This window comes from Oncorhynchus tshawytscha, linkage group LG17, assembly GCF_018296145.1.
Source record: "Oncorhynchus tshawytscha isolate Ot180627B linkage group LG17, Otsh_v2.0, whole genome shotgun sequence".
NCBI lineage: Eukaryota > Metazoa > Chordata > Actinopteri > Salmoniformes > Salmonidae > Oncorhynchus > Oncorhynchus tshawytscha.
In genome coordinates this window covers 4,393,569-4,413,202 of record NC_056445.1, presented here as the reverse complement: position 1 = coordinate 4,413,202, position 19,634 = coordinate 4,393,569, and the positions used below count along the sequence as shown (strand labels likewise).

General features: G+C 42.8%; 1 protein-coding gene across 2 annotated transcripts in view; it reads left to right on the top strand.

Annotated features, from left to right (window-relative positions):
* cfap54 (cilia and flagella associated protein 54) overlaps positions 1-19,634 on the top strand; it is a 126,815-nt gene that overhangs the window by 28,813 nt on the left and 78,368 nt on the right. For both annotated transcript variants that reach the window (XR_006079195.1, XM_042300038.1), the window contains exons 16-26: positions 6,975-7,134; positions 7,404-7,499; positions 7,721-7,842; positions 8,162-8,356; positions 8,798-8,890; positions 10,266-10,451; positions 10,700-10,824; positions 10,979-11,126; positions 11,396-11,551; positions 11,807-11,929; positions 14,408-14,533. Coding sequence is in view for 1 of the 2 variants with exons in the window: in XM_042300038.1 (XP_042155972.1) it covers positions 6,975-7,134; positions 7,404-7,499; positions 7,721-7,842; positions 8,162-8,356; positions 8,798-8,890; positions 10,266-10,451; positions 10,700-10,824; positions 10,979-11,126; positions 11,396-11,551; positions 11,807-11,929; positions 14,408-14,533 (1,530 nt within the window). In the remaining variant the exon portion in view is untranslated. The remainder of the gene's footprint in view (positions 1-6,974; positions 7,135-7,403; positions 7,500-7,720; positions 7,843-8,161; positions 8,357-8,797; positions 8,891-10,265; positions 10,452-10,699; positions 10,825-10,978; positions 11,127-11,395; positions 11,552-11,806; positions 11,930-14,407; positions 14,534-19,634) is intronic.

Here is a 19,634-nt window from a genome sequence, read left to right as displayed (position 1 = left end):
GCGTTTCTACTGCTCCAGAGTCCAATGGCGATGAGCTTTACACCACTCCAACACTCTTGACATTTTGCATGGTGATCGTATGTTTGTGTGCATCTGCTCGGCCGTGGAAACCTATTTTCAGTGACAAGAAAAAGTATGTGAACCCTTTGGAATTATCTAGATTTCTGCATAAATTGGTCATCAAATATGATCCGATCTTCATCTAAGTCACACCAATAGACAAACATAGTCTGCTTAAACTAATAACACACAAATGATTGTATTTTTCTTGTCTATATTGAACACATAATTTAAAAATTCAGTGTAGGTTGGAAAAAGTATGTGAACCCCTAGGCTAATGACTAAATGGAGTCAGGAGTCAGCTAACCTGGAGTCCAATCAATGAGACGAGATTGGAGCTGCCTTGCCCAGTAAAAAACACAACATTTGAGTTTGCTATTCATAAGAAGCATTGCCTGATGTGAACTATGCCTCGAACAAAAGAGATCTCAGACACCACAGAAGAAGCCACTGCTGTCCCAAAAAAACATTGCTGCACGTCTAAAGTATGGTGAAGGGAGCATCATGGTTTGGGACTGCTTTGCTGCCTCAGGGGCTGGACAGCTTGCTATCACGGAAAAATGAATTCCCAAGTTTATCAAGACATTTTGCAGGAGAATGTAAGGCTATCTGTCCGCCTATTGAAGCTCAACAGAAGTTAGGTGATGCAACAGGACAACGACCCAAAACACAGAAGTAAATCAACAACAGAAAGGCTTCAACAGAAGAAAATACGCTTTCTGGTGTGGCCCAGTCAGAGTCCTGACCTCAACCTGATTTGAGATGCTGTGGCATGACCTCGAGAGCAGTTCACACCAGACATCTCACAAATATTGCTGAGCAGTTTTGTAAAGAGGAATGGTCTAAAATTCCTCCTGACAATTGTGCAGGTCTGATCCGCAACTACAGAAGATGTTTGGTTGAGGTTATTGATGCCAATGGAGGATCAACCCGTTATTAACTCCAAGGGTTCACATACTTTTTTTGTTTGTTTGTGACCTAGATGAAGATCAGATCAAATTTTATGACCAATTTATGCAGAAATCCAGGTATTTCCAAAGGGTTCACATACTTTTTCTTGCCACTGTAATTTAGCTCCCGATGAACAGTTCTTATGCTGACGTTTCTTCCAAAAGCAGTTTGGAACTTGGTAGTGAGTTTTGTAACCTAGGTCAGATGATTTTTACGCGCTTCAGCCTACCATTTCGTAGCTGAGCCGTTGTTGCTCCTAGACGTTTCCACTTCACAATAACAGCACTTACAGTTGACCAGGGAAGCTTTAGCGGGACAGAAATTTGACAAAATGACTTGTCGGAAAGGTGGCATCCTATCCCAGAGTGGCGCAGCGGTCTAAGTCACTGCATCTCAGTGCTATAGGTGTCACTACAGACACCCGGGTTTGTATCCAGGCTGTATCACAACCAGCTGTGATTGGGAGTCCCATAGGGCGGTGCACAATTGGCCCCGCGTCGTCCGGGTTTTGCCGGTGTAGGCCGTCATTGTAAATAAGAATTTGTTCTTAACTGACTTGCTTAGTTAAATAACATTTCAAAAATGACAGCGCCATGTTGAAAGTCACTGAGCTCTTCAGTAAGGCCATTCTACTGCCAATGGTTCCCTATGGAGATTGCATGACTGTTCACTCGATTTTATACACCTGTCAGCAACAGGTGTGGCTGAAATAGCTAAATCCACTAATTTGAAGGGGTGTCCAAATACTTTTGTGTATATAAAGTGTATTTGCCTTTCCCTTACCCTCATCCCTCTCAGCCATACAGTTTTTCAATTCATCATCTATCCATGGGGATTTGGTTGTTTTAACAGTCCATTTCTTTATGGGTGCATGCCTGTCAGTAACCGGAAGCAGCAATTTCATTAACGTTTCAAGTGCAGCTTCAGGAAATTCTACATCAGACCAACAAATATTTTTCACATCTTCAATATAGGAATCATTGCAAAACCTCTAACATCTCTGGAGAGACCTGAAAATAGCTGTGCAGCAACGCTCCCCATCCAACCTGACAGAGCTTGAGAGGATCTGCAGAGAGGAATGGGAGAAACTTCTTAAATACTTGTCTGCCAAGCTTGTAGCGTCATACCCAAGAACACTCGTCTGTAATCGCTGCCAAAGGTGCTTCAACAAAGTGCTCAGTAAAAGGTCTGAATAGTTATGTAAATCTGATACTTAAATGTATAATGCATTTGCAAAAAAATATGAAATATATGTTAAATAACACATGGAATCATATAGTAACCAAAAAAAGTGTTAAACAAATCAAAATATATTTTAGATTTTAGATTCTTCAAATAGCCATCCTTTGCCTTGATAAAAACATTTTTCAAATTCAAACGGCTCTCCTGTAAAGTTGTGACTTGCGACATACTCCTAGCTTACTGAATTGGGTCACATATGCTGAGCACTTGTTGGCTGCTTTTCCTTCACTCTCCAATCCAACTCATCCCAAACCCTCTCAATTGGGTTGAGGTCGGGTGATAGTGGAGGCCAGCTCATCTGATGCAGCACTCCATCACTCTCTTTCTTGGTCAAATAGCCCTTACACAGCCTGGAGGTGTGTTAGGTCATTGTCCAGTTGAAAAACAAATGATAGTCCCACGAAGCACAAACCAGATGGAATGGCGTATCGTTGCAGAATGTTGTAGTAGGCATGCTGGTTAAGAATTCTAAATCAATTCTAAAATCACAGACAGTGTCACCAGCAAAGCACCCCCACACCAACTCCTCCATGCTTCACGGTGGTAACCACACATGCGGAGACCATCCGTTCACCTCTGCGTCTCACAAAGACGCTAATGAACTTTTTCCTTTGCAGCAGAGGTAACTCTGGGTCTTCCTTTGCTGTGGCGGTCCTCATGAGAGCCAGTTTCATCATAGTTCTTGATGGTTTTTGCGACTGCACTCAAAGAAATGTTCAAAGTTCTTTCCATTTTCTGTATTGACTGACCTTCATGTCTTAAAGAAATGATGGACTGTCGTTTCTCTTTACTTATTTGAGCTGTTCTTGCCATAATATGGACTTGGTCTTTTACCAAATAGGACTATCTCCTGTATACCACTCCTACCTTGTCACAACACAACTGATTGGCTCAAACGCATTAAGGCGGACAGAAATTCAAATGAAGTTTTAACAAGGCACACTTGTTAATTGAAATGCATTCCAGGTGGTTGAGAGAAGGTGGTTCAGAGAATGCCAAGAGGAATGTTTTGGTTGCTAAATTATTCCATATGTGTTATTTCAAAGATTTGATATATTCACTATTATTATACAATGCAAAAGTCACTGAAAATAGTAAAAATAAAGAAAAACCCTTGAATGAGTAGGTGTGTCAACCTTTTGACTGGAACTGTGTATATATTTTTACCACATTTTAATCGAATAGACACTCAGGTGAAATACCGAATATCAGATTATTACGACCTATATAATCCTTTTTTAAAGGTTGTATAAAGAACCCTGCTCAAAAGGTTCTACAGTATATGGAATCTTTATGGTGCTATGATGAACCATTTCGTAAGGTTCTAATAAAGAGCCATTCTCAAAGTTTTTACAAAGAAACCCTTTGAAGAACCGTACAGGTTTCTTAATTTTGTTTTCTTTATATGGTTAGCCATATTGTTTTGTGTCCAAATGTTAAAGTATGTTCCTCTATACAGTGCCTTGCAAAAGTATTCATCCCCCTTGGCGTTTTTCCTATTTTGTTGCATTTCAACCTGTAAGTTAAATAGATTTTTATTTGGACTTAATAGTCCAAATAACAAAATAGTACAAATTGCTGAAGTGAAATGAAAAAAAAAAAACTTATTTCAATCAATTCTAAAAAATAAAATAATAAAAGTGGTGTGTGCATATGTATCCACCTCCTTTTTCATGAAGCCCCTAAATAAGATATGGTGTGACCAATTACCTTCAGAAGTCACATAATTCGTTAAATAAAGTCCACCTGTGTGCAATCTAAGTGTCACATGATCTGTCACATGATCTCAGTATACACCTGTTTTGAAAGGCCCCAGAGTCTGCAACACCTCTAAGCAAGGGGCACCACCAAGAAAGCGGCACCATGAAGACCAAGGAGCTCTCCAAACAGGTCAGGGACAAAGTTGTGGAGAAGTACCGATCAGGGTTGGTTTATAAAAAAATATCAGAAACTTTGAACAACCCACGTAGCTCCATTAAATCCATTATTAAAAAATGGAAAGAATATGGCACCACAACAAATGTGCCAAGAGAGGGCCGCCCACCAAAACTCACAGACCAGGCAAGGAGGGCATTAATCAGAGAGGAAACAAAGATACCAAAGATAACCCTGAAGGAGCTGCAAAGCTCCACAGCGAAGATTGGAGTATCTGTCCATAGTACCACTTTAAGCAGTACACTCCACAGAGCAGGGCTTTATGGAAGAGTGGCCAGAAAAAAATAAGCAAACACTTTTGGTGTTCACCAAAAGGCATGTGGGAGACTCCTCAAACCTATGGAAGAAGTTACCCTGGTCAGATGAGACTAAAATTTAGTTTTTTGGCGATCAAGGAAACCCCTATGTCTGTTGCAAACCCAACACCTCTCATCACTATGAAGCATGGTGGTGGCAACATCATGCTGTGGGGATGTTTTTCATCGGCAAGGACTGGGAAACTGGTCAGAATTGAAGGAATGATGGATGGCGCTAAATACACAGAAATTCTTGAGGGAAACCTGTTTCAGTCTTTCAGAGATTTGAGACGGGGACGAAGGTTCACCTTCCAGCAGGACAATGACCCTAAGCATACTGCTAAAGCAACACCTGGGTGGTTCAAGGGGAAACGTTTAAATGTCTTGGAATGGCCTAGTCAAAGTCCAGACCTGAATCCAAATGAAAATCTGTGGTATGACTTATTGATTGCTGTACACCAACGGAACCCATCCGACCCATCCAAACAGCAGTTTTGCCTTGAAGAATGGGCAAAAATCCCGGTGGCTAGATGTGCCAAGCTTATAGAGACATTCCCCAAGAGACTTGCAGCTGACTGAACAATAAAGGATTTAAATAACATTTCTTAATTGGAATAATGCTCTTCTTTTAGTCTTTAATCAGACCCCATAACTGTCCGTGTGCATAGTTAGCATGTCGTGGCATAACACAACAGAACAGATAAACTGGAATGACTGTCTCACTCATGGTTGTTCATACAAAAACACGCCCCAAAATATTCTAATGAGCCACCACATATTAATCACTAAAAGAGTAAAGAACCCTTTTCTGAACTGCAAAGAACAATTTAAGCGGTTAAAGGGTTCTTTGAGTCATTAGGGTTCCACATAGACCCATCACCCTTACCAAGAACCCTTGAAGAACCTTGAAGTGTGAAGCACTAAAAATACCATATTCCTACCTACCTGTAGGGTGTCCAATCAAAAGCAATTTTTTTGACCAATGGGTAAAATAATATGTTAATTGTGTAGATATTCCTCTAAGAAAACCAATGGTCCCAATCTCATGTCTCTATCATAATCTGTTTAAAAGTTTTTGTTGTTGTTGTTTTACCCTTGTAGGATGGCCAAAATTAGGGTGACTAAATCAATGGAGGCCAGAGAAAAAAAAAGTGGTCAAAAATAAGGAAGATGTCTTTGACGTCAGCTAGGCTGGGTTGTGTGCGAGAATGAAGGCTACCTGACAGGCTCACTTTCCCATTGAACTCATCATCTTTCTTCTCGAGTCCGCAGGACATAAAACAATATAGAAGTAAGATAGATATCGATTTTCAGACATGACATGTAGTATATTCATATTTTAGTAAACACTGAGTATACCAAACATTAAAGACACCTGCTCTTTCCATGACAAAGACTCACCAGGTGAAAGCTATGATCCATTATTGATGTCACTTGTTAAATCCACTTCAATCAGTATAGATGAAGGGTAGGAGACAGGTTAAAGAAGGATTTTTAAGCATCGACCATTGTGACATGGATTGTGTATACCATTCAGAGGGTGAATGGGCAAGACAAAAGATTTACAGTAAGTGCCCTTTGAACGGGGTATGGTAGTAGGTGCCAGGCGCACTGGTTTGTGTCAAGAACTGCAACGCTGCTGGGTTTTTTCACGCTTAACAGTCTCCTGTGTGTATTAAGAATAGTCCACCACCCAAAGGACATCCAGCCAACTTGACAAAACTATGGGAAACATTGGAGTCAACTTGGGCCAGCATCTCTGTGGAACGCTTTCGACTCCTTGTAGAGTCCATTCCCCGACGAATTGAGGCTGTTCTGAGGGCAGTACAGGGAAATGGGAGGTCGCAACTCTATATTAGGAATATTTTCCTAATATTTGGTATACTCAGTGTATGCGCTTCTTATTCATCCGAAATTCCTGTTATTTTTAAAAGATTTCTCACAAAAACAAGCTTATCTTTGTAAAATGTCAAATGAGCACTGAGCTTACCCCAAGCTTTTTATTTTCAAAGCCTTTTTATGTTTAATTCAGCTTGTGTCATGCTAATTTACCTTTTTGCAACCATCGGAAACAGCTATGAAGACGACCACCACAACATGTAAAATCCTCAAAAGTTGAGGCGAGCAAGATGCACCCACCGCTCTGTCAACAGAGCTTGGTGCTTATTATCGGATGTATTGGGTTACGAAATCCAACTTTTTTGATATACTGTTAATGAAATGTTAGAGAAAAAAAACCTGAACAATTTAGAACATGAATAATCATATTTGTCTTGGTAAAATATATGTTATAAATGTAATCACTAAAGCACGTTTTCACCACTGTGGGTAGACTACTACCTGATAGTAAGGATGATAATGTATTATTGCATTGCTAGACTAGTGCTTTTCACTAGGTGCTTTGCATTGTGCAAGACTCTACACAACCACCTCCGAGATGACAGCTATTTTGGCTCAGGTCTGTCACCACACATCATTCTCTATTTACAGAAGTTTGCTGGGCCGGCCATGCATTCCCCTGCAGAAGGAGGAGAGGGAGAGAGGGTGAAGAGTCCCTCCCTGTCTCTCTCTCTGGTCCCCATGGACCTGCATCTGGAACTGCTGTCTGTCCAGCACAGAGTCTCCCTCAAGCTGCTCAACACCTGCCCAGGTATGTCAGCAAGGCCTCCAGACAGATAGTCCTCCACCATCCCAGAATGCTTTTCTGTGATTTTTTTCCCACCAGATTAATCAGGATTTCCTGCTTTTCCAAGACATCCTCTATTTCATCCTCATTGAAACGTACACAAAACCAAACCTGTGTCCCCCTCTTCTTAAGAGTTATTGTCATGCTCATCATCTCAAATCTGCCATCCTCACTTCCCCTCGACCCATCCACTCTGTATGCTGTGCTGTGCTGTGTTGTGTCCCTTCCCTTAGCTGAGCTGCAGCAGCATGCTGGTGACAGTAGGAGATCTATGAGGCCCCCTGGTGGTGTGGACATACCTGAGACCATGGCTAACAGAGCCAGAGGAGGTGAGACTGAGAGCCCTTAACCATGGCCCTGCACTCCATACTTTACATGGCTGCATCAGGTTCTCAGCTTTGACACAAGCAGTTGTGTATTTCAAGCTGATATTGTGTTTAAGTTTGATTACTTCATGAATCAGTATTTAGGTAATGCATTAGTTATAAACAGAAGATATTGCCAATTATTGTGATAATGATTGTGTGGTCCCTAAAACCTCTGTTTACAGAGTCGGTGCTTCTGGAGCGGATCAGAAAGAATAAGATCTCCATAGCTCTGTTCCTGGTCCAGAAGGCTCTGCTGTCCCACAGGAAGGATCAGAACAGCAGCGCCACCAAGAGACTGCTAGAGGTAAAGACACTGAAAATGTCAATTGAATATCATGTTGATTTTGATTTGATTTATTAGGATCCCCATTAGCCGATGCCAATGGCAACAGCTAGTCTTACTGTTGATATGACACATTATGATTGGAGACACATTATATCACAAATGCCATTCTATAAAAATTCTTTGCTTGTCCGTCACGTTGATATGTACATTACAAGAGAATGACTAATGCCTTTAGTTGGTATACACAATAAATAGCTAGTTCTGCTAGCCTTACTTGAGGTTTGCCCAACATTGAGGTTTTCACCCATTCCTTGTATCCTCCCTGTGTTGGTCACAGGAAGCTGTTGTCTTGATAGAGAAGGCAGAGGTGGAGGAGAGGAAGCTGTTCAGCTCCTCTGGTCGTCCGTCAGAGAGGAAGGAGAGAGGAGGAGAGGAGGAGCGAAACACTAGACCTCCTCCTTCCCCTATCCTCCTGTCCCGTACCTACCACTCCATGACCTTCACCCCTGCACCCTACGCCCTGGAGGAACAGGTGATAGGATGTCTACACTAAGCAGACACTCCTGTCTGGATCAGTCAGTGTGTAGCTTACAGTATGAGGATGGTGATCATTATGATTGGGATCATGAGGATCATATCCAGAGCAACTGTCACTCTAAGTACAGTCTGAAGTAGGAACAGTAATGTTCTCATGCTACTCTCATACTGTATCTGGGAGGAATTACATACTGTATGTCTTTGTGGGTGCTATTTTACTCATACTGTATCTGGGAGGAATTACATACTGTATGTCTTTGTGGCTGCTATTTTACTCATACTGTATCTGGGAGGAATTACATACTGTATGTCTTTGTGGGTGCTATTTTAGGGATTCATATGATAGTGTTTTACTGTAAGGATAGTATTATATATTATAAGGATAATATCATATTATATAGACAGTAGCATGTTGTCTCTCCACGGTGTGGTGCAGGTGTGCTGGTACCATATCTATGCACGTGAGGCTGAGGGAATCAACCTGAAAGTCAGACTAGGAGACAGCAACCTGGTGGGCACTGGAGACGAGGTAAGTTACTCTACATAATGTCTACTGACACCTACACAGCAAGTTCTCACCTTGTCTGCTGCCCTCTTCAGGTACACATTTTATATGGCCATGGGTATGTATTACAATTCTGTTGCTTTTCAATGCAGCCCCACCAATGTTCCCTCAATTTGTTTTCAGCACTGGCCAAATTTCAGGTCTGCTGAGTGCAAACTTGAACGTTGTAAAAATTCTTGCCGCATGTTTACTGTGAACACTGAGGCTGTACCCGCTTTAAAGGGTGTTTTTAAAAGTGGCCAAGTAGCCTACTGTGGCTATTTGATCATAATGTTGGCCTACCAGAGTGGCCTACCATCAGAAACAATGCCACAGTAGCAGCACATGTGTAGTGTTCAATGTAGGCCTACATTACATGAGACTTTTGAAAAAAAAAAAACATGCAGGACTTGACATTAACCTGTTTATCCACTTCAGACAAAGAGGTGACTGAAAATGTTTTGTTGTTTGATGAAAGAAACCACCTTACAAAATGTAATGAATTATTATTCCCATTATTACAGAAAGTCAGACAAGTTATGCTGCAATCTGCCTATTGGCTACATAGCCATCTCAAAATACAACACTTCCCCTTTAAAAACTCTTCACCTGACTTGCTTTTCAAAGATGTCTTGTAGGAAGCAACCACTCCCCCATTGTTGGCTAGAAATTAGCTATAACTGGGCTAACAACTCACTAACTAGCAAAGAATATGAACAAATGTGCACAGGTGGCTACATGCAGCTCTCACTTTGATCTCAAAACAATCACTTCTACTCACGACTGCTCATGCTGTAAACACAGTCCAGTTCAAAGTGAATGGCAGATCCATATATGGCAATGACTATTTGCATATTATGGCCCACCGGTCTGTGTAGATTAAGGCCTGAGTCGTGCCTGTCAATGCAATAGAATCCTACTCCAAATAGAATCCTACTCCAATGTGCTCTGCCTACAAGAAAATCTCTCGCACGGTGAGTTTAGAATACTAAATCTCGCATAGTTCATTTTGCTTCGATATATTACTTTGAAAGTGGCTAATATTACGTTGGTTCGAGCACAATTCCCACAGTAACGGGAAACGTTGATAGTGTTAACTAAAGGGAAAACTCTAGAAAGTTGAGTGATGTTCATTCTGGTGCTTCTCTGCGTAGGCTGATATTTCTTCTGTGCAGCAGTCCAAGGGGAGCTGCGCGTCCATGTGCAGCTTAGAGGGAAAATTGGCCACCACTAATTATTCCCAAGACATCTGTACTCATGGTTGGCCTAGCTAGATTCATAGAAATAGAATGAATAGATTTTCATTCTATTTCAATGGCTAGATTTTTCATAAACTCTCTGTCCCTGTGTTTCTGCCCAGGTTCCTGCATCAGGGGAGCGACTGCTACGAGTGGACTGCTTGGAGCCGAACCAGAAGTATGTGTTTGCTGTAGCAGCCTACAACGCCGGGGGTAAACTGGTGGGCAATGCCATTGGAGAGACAACCAGGCCTCTGCTAGCCTCCTTGCCTCTGCCACTGCTCACCACCTGGGCACACCTGGCACAGGTACTGAGGAAGGAATCCTAACACTCACACCTCAAAGACTTATCATGTAACATGATATTCAAATCCTGTAGCTGTGTTTGTCAATCAAAAGACTAGTGAGAAAGTTTGGGTTATAGCTACACACACATCTCACGTTAGGATTCGGCCATATATAAGGTCACCGATTTATTGAGTGTGTGTGAGTTACTCTATGTATAATCTGGTGACTGTAGGACCCTCTCTCCCTGTCTGTGTTGTGTCTCATGCAGGCAGCGTACCAGACAGGGCAACACGCTCTAGCCAAGAGAGCCTGCAGTGAACTGTGGAGCCACTTCAACCAGCCCAAAGGTCTTCAAGAGCCAGGGGCCACTTTAGAGGGGCTAGCTCAGACCAAGTGAGGACAACACACTCTGACTGAGGAGATGTGTTTGTTTGAGATACTTATTCCCTCACATTCCTTTCTGTCATGGCTCTTGTTAATCTATCCCCTCTTTCACCCGATTTACCTCTCGTTTTCTCATCCCCCCCCTCTCCCTCCTCCTCTGCAGGCTGCGTTTGGAGACTCTGCAGCGCTCCTCTCCTCTCCTCCTCCACCTCTTTCTCTCCTCCATCCTGATGCAGACAGAGATCCACATCCAGGAGGGTGCGCTGTTCTGTGACACCCTCAGTGACGGAGGACCACTCATTTGGGGACAGGTAAGTACACTAAGGCACTGTTTCCTAAATGGATGGCTCCTTTATGGTCATGGCTGTAAACTGGGCTCTGGGTAAGAACATTTGTTTATTTTACTTGGTGCGTCATAAGAAAAAGGGAAAGTCCAAGAGTCCCTGCGTGGGAGTCACATGTGGAATTTGGATTTTTCAGAATGTAATATATGTGACTCTGAGAGAGAACCAAGCATGACAGTGAGAGATGTTAGAGAGGGTGGTATGATGGCAGCTGTGTTTACTTTTAACCCCTTCAGGAGGCCAGGTTGGCAGAGTGTGAGCGGATGCTGGTGGCCATAGACCTGGCTCTCTGGCTGAATGACAGCAGCGCTGCCCTGCAGGCTGTGGTGGGGTGTTATGGCCTGCTGGCCCCGCTCATGTTTCACCAGATCCCAGCAGAGCCTGTTGTACAGGTAAGGTACAATAAACCTACTGAGCTCCTGATTGACTCTTGGCTCTGAATGACTCACTGTTTCCTGGACCCAGATTAAGCCTATTGGTGTATGTCTAAGCACCTTCGATGTAGATTCTCCATTTAGCATGCTTTTTAATTGTTTTTGGAAAAATGTTGCCTATTGTTTGTAAATGATTGCTTTACTATTATGATTATCACATTGCTGTGCTGATCTTGTAAATGTGGGTGTAAACAGTATTTATGTCTATTCCAGGTGCTGATGAAGTGCCTGGCAGTGCTGACAGAGATCTCAGGAGTTGTCAAACAAAAACGCTCAGCCACCACCTCAGAGTCTCTCCTGCACATGATAGCCTGTATAACATATTATGTTGCCAAGGTAACCATGTGTTTGTGTGTGTCGGAGTATAATATTTTCCAGAGAATCTACAAATTTTCCTTCCCGAGAAAAGCCAAGAAATTACCGGGCATACCGGTATTCCCGTTCAAACCGAAGGTGCTATTTAAAAGCATATATTACCAGTGAATAAAACTGAAACTGAAATGATTATACCACTCTAAATGGAGTAATTAACACATTCATCTAAAGTTCTTGTTGTATTTGTTGCAATTTAATAAACTCAAAGTTCTCTCAAAGTCACCATATTATTTTGTTGGTGTAGCCTATTAATGTAGGCCTATGAAGCACTGTTGGCAAACTGGTAAAATATTATGCGGTCTAGTGAAAATTACATTTGTTTTAATCTACCTTTCACTGAAAGATGTCACTTGTTGGCCCTTTTCCCTCCGCTTGCACCTGGCTCCCGGGGGAATTTGGGAAGGTTGTGGCTGTTTTAGGGCTGACCCCATTTAGTTGACTGGTAGATTGTTTGGTTGATAGGCTGTTGGTCAACCAAGATTTGTTTAGTCCAGCAGTCTAAAATATATACAGTACCAGTCAAAGGTTTGGACACACCTACTCATTCAAGGGTTTTTCTTAATTTTTTATATTTTCTACATTACAGAATAATAGTGAAGACATCAAAGCTATGAAATAACACATATGGAATAATGTAGCAACCAAAAAAGTGTTAAACAAATATGAACATATTTGAGATTTTTAGATTCTTCAAAGTAGCCACACTTTGCCTTGATGACAGCTTTGCACACTCTTGGCATTCTCTCAACCAGCTTCATGAGGAAGGCTTTTAGAACAGTCTTGAAGGAGTTTCCACATATGCTGAGTACTTGTTGGCTTCTTTTCCTTCACTCTGCGGTCTGACTCATTCCGAACCATTTCAGTTTGGTTGAGGTCGGGGGATTGTGGAAGACAGATCATCTGATGCAGCACTCCATCACTCCCCTTCTTGGTAAAATAGCCCTTACACAGCCTGGAGGTGTGTTGGGTAATTGTCCTGTTCAAAAAGAAATGATAGTCCCACTAAGCGCAAACCAGATGGAATGGCGTATCACTGCAGAATGTTGTGGTAGCCATGCTGGTTAAGTGTGCCTTGAATTCTAAATGAATCACAGACAGTGTCACCAGCAAAGCACCCCCACACAATAACACTTCCTCCTCCATGCTTTACCGTGGGAAATACACATACACATGAGATCATCTGTTCGGTTGGAACCAAAAATGTCTAATTTGGACTCCTAACAAAAGGACACATTTTCACCGGTCTAATGTCCATTGCTCGTGTTTCTTGGCCCAAGCAAGTCTCTTCTTATTGGTGTCCTTTAGTAGTGTTTTTTTTGCAGAAATTCAACCATGAAGGCCTGATTCACACAGACTCCTCTGAACAGTTGATGTTGAGATGTGTCTGTGAAGCATTTATTTGGGCTGCAATTTCTGAGGCTGGCAACTCTTAAATGTATCCTCTGCAGGGAATTCTGGATATTCCATGCCTATGGCCCTCCTCATGAGAACCAGTTTCATCATAGCGCTTGATAGTTTTTGTGACTGCACTTGAAGAAACTTTCAATGTTCCTGAATTTTTCCGGATTGACTGTTCTTGCCATAATATGGACTTGGTCTTTTACCAAATAGGGCTCTCTTCTTTATACACCCCCCCATACACACCTTGTCACAACACAACTGATTGGCTCAAACGTGTTAAGAAGGAATGAATTAACCACATGTAACGGTTCTCTTCTTCCTCCTCCTCTGAAGAGGAGGTGTAGCAAGGATCGGACCAAAATGCAGCGTAGTTTGTGTTCATGTTCTTTAATAAAGAAAAAACTCAAACATGAGCATAATACAAAACAATAAACGTGAAAAACCAAAACAGTCCTCTCTGGTGCAACAAACACAAAGACAGGAACAATCACCCACGAAACACTCAAAAAAATATGGCTGCCTAAATATGGTTCCCAATCAGAGACAACGATAAACACCTGCCTCTGATTGAGAACCACTTCAGGCAACCATAGACTTTTCTAGATAACCCCACTATACCACAATCCCAATACCTACAAAACCCCAAGACAAAACACACCACATAATATAACCCATGTCACACCCTGGCCTGACCAAAATAATAAAGAAAACACTAAATACGAAGACCAGGGCGTGACACCACAAAAAGTTAATCCACAAATTAACTTTTAAGAAGGCACGCCTGTTAATTGAAATGCATTCGGTAACCCGGATCCCGCTATTAAACCCTAGTGTGTGTATGTGTGTGAAAAAGAGGAAGAGCTGAAGAAGATTTTGCGCAGCCACCCAAAGTGTTTGTAAGGATACGGATGTGTGTTCCGTTTTGGGCCTTTGAGCTATATACCAACCAAAGAGGGAGAGCTGGAAAAGGTTTTAACTCAGTGTGTGTGAGTTCCATACATCTAGATCTATTAAGACCAGTCTTCTACTAACCCATAGGCCCTTCGCACCCTGGAGAAGCACCGTTTGGCAGCAACAGTGATCGAACAGGGAAAGAAAGTCCTCCGTGATATCCTGGAGACCGTGCAGGGACCCAGTAAGCCCCTTCCAGTGGAGCCAGACGGGGTATGTACTGCACTGTAACCTATACTGCCTTTTAATCAATTACTCATCAAAGCACACCTCCATTTACAGCCCAAGCAGGGCATAAAATTAACACCCGCCAAATGCAGGTAGATTTTGGTATTGGTGGGTAAGAATGTCTATTCCACCAGCCACGTTGGCGGGTGGTCAATTTGCAGGGCTTTACATTGTGAGCATTACATTCGCATTTGCTAATAAAAATAGAGTCAGAAGTCAAGTATGAGCACTTGCGAGTTGCAATTTATAAAATGAAGTAGCTGTTTTCAATGTATTTCTGCAGTTTTGTTTCATAGAAATAAGTATCCTACATCCCACCTCACGCAGCATCAATGACTGGCTGGTGAGCTGTGCGCTGTGAGTGAAGTGCTGATAGATACATTTTTGGAGGCGCTGCGCTGCGCAAAGGCATAAAAGTTGGTATAATTTACTCGAAAGCCTACAAAGTGAGACTTTGTCCTCGTGTTTCTTGTTTATTTTTACTACATCAACTATGAAATAACACATATGGAATCATGTAGTAACCAAAAACGTCTTTAACAAATCAAAATATATTTCATATTTGAGATTCAAAGTACCCACCTTTTGCCTTGATGACAGCTTTGCACATTCTTGGTATTCTCTCAACCAGCTTCACCTGGAATGCTTTTCCAACAGTCTTGAAGGAGTTTCCACATATGCTGAGCACTTGTTGGCTGCTTTTCCTTCACTCTGCGGTCCAACTCATCCCAAACCATCTCAATTGGGTTGAGGTTGGGTGATTGTGGAGGCCAGGTCATCTGATGCAGCACTCTATCACTCTCCTTCTTGGTCAAATAGCCCTTACACAGCCTGGAGGTGTGTTGGGTCATTGTCCTGTTGAAAAACAAATGATAGTCCCACTAAGCGCAAACCAGATGGGATGGCGTATCGCTGCAGAATGTTGTAGTAGCCATGCTGGTTAAGTGTGCCTTAAAATTCTAAATAAATTGTTGACAGTGTTACCAGCAAAGCACCCTTATACCATCACAGCTCCTCCTCCATGCTTCACGGTGGGAACCACACATACCGAGATCATCCTTTCACCTACTCTGCGTCTCACAAAGACGGTTGGAAGCAAAAATCTCTCATTTGGACTCATCAGACCAAAGGACAGATTTCCACCGGTCTAATGTCCATTGCTCGTGTTTCTTGGCCCAAGCGAGTTCTGAATGGCTCAAACGCATTCAGAAGGAAAGACATTCCACAAAGGAACTTTTAACAAGGCACACCTGTTCATTGAAATGCATTCCAGGTGAAGCTGGTTGAGATATTGCCAAGCGTGTGCAAAGCTGTCATCAAGGCGAAGGGTGGCTACTTTAAAGAATCTCAAATCTAAAATTTGTTTGGATTTATTTAGCACTTCTTTGGTTACTACATGATTCCATATGTGTTATTTCATAGTTGATGTCTTCACTATTATTTTGCAATGCAGAAAATAGTAAAAAATAAAGAAAAAGCCTGGAATGAGTACGTGGGTCCAAACCTTTGACTGGTACTGTATGTCACATTGAGGATTGTGCTCTTTGCTTTGTGTGTGTGTCAGGGTTTCCGGACATTTAATCAGCAGCATTTTAATTTACTGATCATTGAAGAAATTGTGACTCACCACCTGGATTTATGTAGCAACATTTGAAATTGGGTTTTTAACATTGGTAAAAAGTAGAGACTCAGAGCTACATCATGGTATATCATACACTGCATTTTTGAGGAACAATCGGAAAGTAATTCTGCTTTGGAAGCTGATACACTTGAAAAAACACTTTTGAGAAAAGGGCATTTTAGTGTGTACGGCCGGCACAGGTATTGAACCAGCACCTGTAGAAACGCAGTGATGCAGTGTCTTAGAACTTTGCGCCGCTCGGGCGCTGTACAATGTGACCGTTCGGGAGTAGGCTACAGTACTACAGTAATAGCAAAATAATCCTAACATTTCCACACCCTAATTGTAGTCAACTTTTCTCTTAGAATAAAAACCTTAGTGTAACAACAGTTTTATTAGTAAGTAATACTGACGAGTAGTAACAAATTAAATAAGTGTATCTTACCGGGTGTGCATGTGCAGGACAGAGGAATAGCAATTCTAACACTATTGTTCTAAATTCAATCACCTTCTTCATCCTCATCATTCAGTTAATTGAAATTCAATTTTGAAGTCATGCACAATTATCATTGGTTTATGTCACCCATTCATTGTCAGTTAGAGACACAGTAGCACCTTGGGACCCAAAAGCATAATCAGTGCTCTAACTCCCCCTTGCGCTGGTCTGGAGCAAAGAAGTAATGACTCAGAGTACCGTACTAAACCCCAAATTACCTCTAAATCCCACAGCATAACTTTTAGTTGAGCAACCACTGTATGTTTTTTCGCGTTATTTGTAACTTACTTTGTACATAATGTTTCTGCCACCATGTCTTATGATCGAAAAGAGCTTCTACATATCAGGACAGCGATTACCCACCCCGTACTGGAGGAATACTTTTTCTTCATTGAGTCGGACGGGAAGGATTTACCTCAGACGCCCGACAAGGCCCTCTTCCCCGTCATTCACAGGAGAAAGAGACGGAGGTATCGAGGACAAAGGTCCGGGTGCCTTGTAAGGATCTGTCGCCGAGAGGGTAATCTACCTTTACCATCGGACCTATTAGCCAACGTAAAATCAATCAATAATAAAATAGACAAACTATGATCACAAATTTCCTACCAACGGGACATTAAAAACTGTAATATCTTATATTTCACTGAGTCGTGGCTGAACGACGACATGAATAACGTACAGCTGTCGGGTTTTAAGCTTATTCGGGAGGATAGAACAGCAGCCTCTGGTAAGACAAGGGGTGGCGGTCTATGTATATTTGTAAACAACAGCTGGTGCATGAAATCTAAGAAAGTCTCAAGGTTTTGCTCGCCTGAGGTAGAGTATCTCATGATAAGCTGTAGACCACACTATTTACCAAGATGGTTTTCATCTGTATTTTTCGTAGGTGTTTATATACCACCACAAACCGATGCTCGCACTAAGACCACACTCAATGAGCTGTATACGGCCATAAGCAAGCAGGAAAACGTTCATCCAGAGGTGGCGCTCCTAGTGACCGGGGACCTTAATGCAGGGAAACTCAGATCAGTTTTACCTAATTTCTACCAGTATGTTAAATGTGCAACCAGAGGGGGAAAAAAACTCTAGACCACCTTTATTCCACACACAGAGACACGTACAAAGCTCTCCCTTGCCCTCCATTTGGCAAATTTGACCATAATGCTATCCTCCTGATTCTTGCTTACAAGCAAAAACTCAAACAGGAAGCAACAGTGACTCGGTCAATAAGAAAGTGGTTAGATGAAGCAGAGTCCTACAGGACTGTTTTGCTAGCACAGACTGGAATATGTTCCGGGATTCTTCCGATGGCATTGAGGAGTACACCACATTAGTCACTGGCTTCATCAATAAGTGCATCGATGACATCGTCCCCACAGTGACTGTACGTACATACAACCAGAAGCCATGGATTACAGGCAACATCCGCACTGAGCTAATGGGTAGAGCTGCCGCTTTCGAGGAGCGGGACTCTAACCCGGAAGCTTATAAGAAATCCTGCTATGCCTTCCGACGAACCATTAAACAGGCATAGTGTCAATACAGGACTAAGATTGAATCGTACTACACTGTCTCCGATGCTCGTCGGATGTGGCAGGGCTTGCAAACTATTACAGACTGCAAAGGGAAGCACAGCCGTGAGCTTCCCAGTGACATGAGCCTACCAGACAAGCCAAATTATTCTATGCTCGCTTCAAGGCAAGTAACACTTAAAGCAAGCATGAGAGCATCAGCTGTTCCAGACGATTGTGTGATCACGCTCTCCGTAGCCAATGTGGGTAAGATCTTTAAACAGGTCAACATTCACAAGGCCGCAGGGCCAGATGGATTACTAGGACGTGTACTCCTAGCAAGTGTCTTCACTGACATTTTCAACCTGTCCCTAATGGTGTCTGTAATACCAACATGTTTCAAGCAGACCACCATAGACCCTGTTCCCAAGAACACTAAGGTAACCTGCCTAAATGACTACAGACTACAGAAAGTCTGGTCATGGCTCACATCAACACCGTTATCCCAGAAACCCTAGACCCAATTTGCATACCGCCCCAACAGATCCACAGATGATGCGGTCTCTTGCACTCAACACTGCCCTTTCCCATTGACTACAGCTCAGTGTTCAACATCACAGTGCCCTCAAAGCTCATCACTAAGCTTGGGACTTAACACCTCCCTCTGCAAATGGATCCTGGACTTCCTGACGGGCTGACCCAGGTGGTAAGGGTAGGTAACAGCACATCCGCCACGCTGATCCTCAAAACGGGGGCCCCTCAGGGGTACTTGCTCATTCCCCTCCTGTACTCCCTGTTCACTCATGACTGCATGGCCAGGCACTACTCCAACACCATTATCAAGTTTGCTGAAGACAAAACAGTGGTAGGCCTGATCACCAACAACGAAGAACCAGCCTATAGGGAGGAGGTCAGAGACCTGGCCGTGTGGTGCCAGGACAACAACCTCTCACTCAATGTAAACAAGACAAAGGAGATGATTGTGGACTACAGGAAAAGGAGGACCTAGCACGCCTCCATTCTCATCGACGGGACTGCAGTGGAGCAGGTTGAGAGCTTCAAGTTCCTTGGTGTCCACATCACCAACAAACTAACATGGTCCAAACACACTACGACAGTCGTGAAGAGGGCACGAGCATCCTGACTGGTTGCATCACTGCCTGGTATGGCAACTGCTCGGCCTCCGACCGCAAAGCACTTCAGAGGGTAGTGCGTACGGCCCAGTACATCACTGGGGCCAAGCTTCCTGCCATCCAGGACTTCTTTACCAGGCGGTGTCAGAGGAAGGCCCTAAAAATTGTCAAAGACTCCAGTCACCCTAGTCATGGACTGTTCTCTCTGCTACCGCACTGGAGCGGTAGCAGGTACTGGAGCGCCAAGTCTAGGTCCAAAAGGCTTCTTAACAGCTTCTACCCCAAGCCATGAGACTCCTGAACAGCTAATCAATGGGCTATCCAG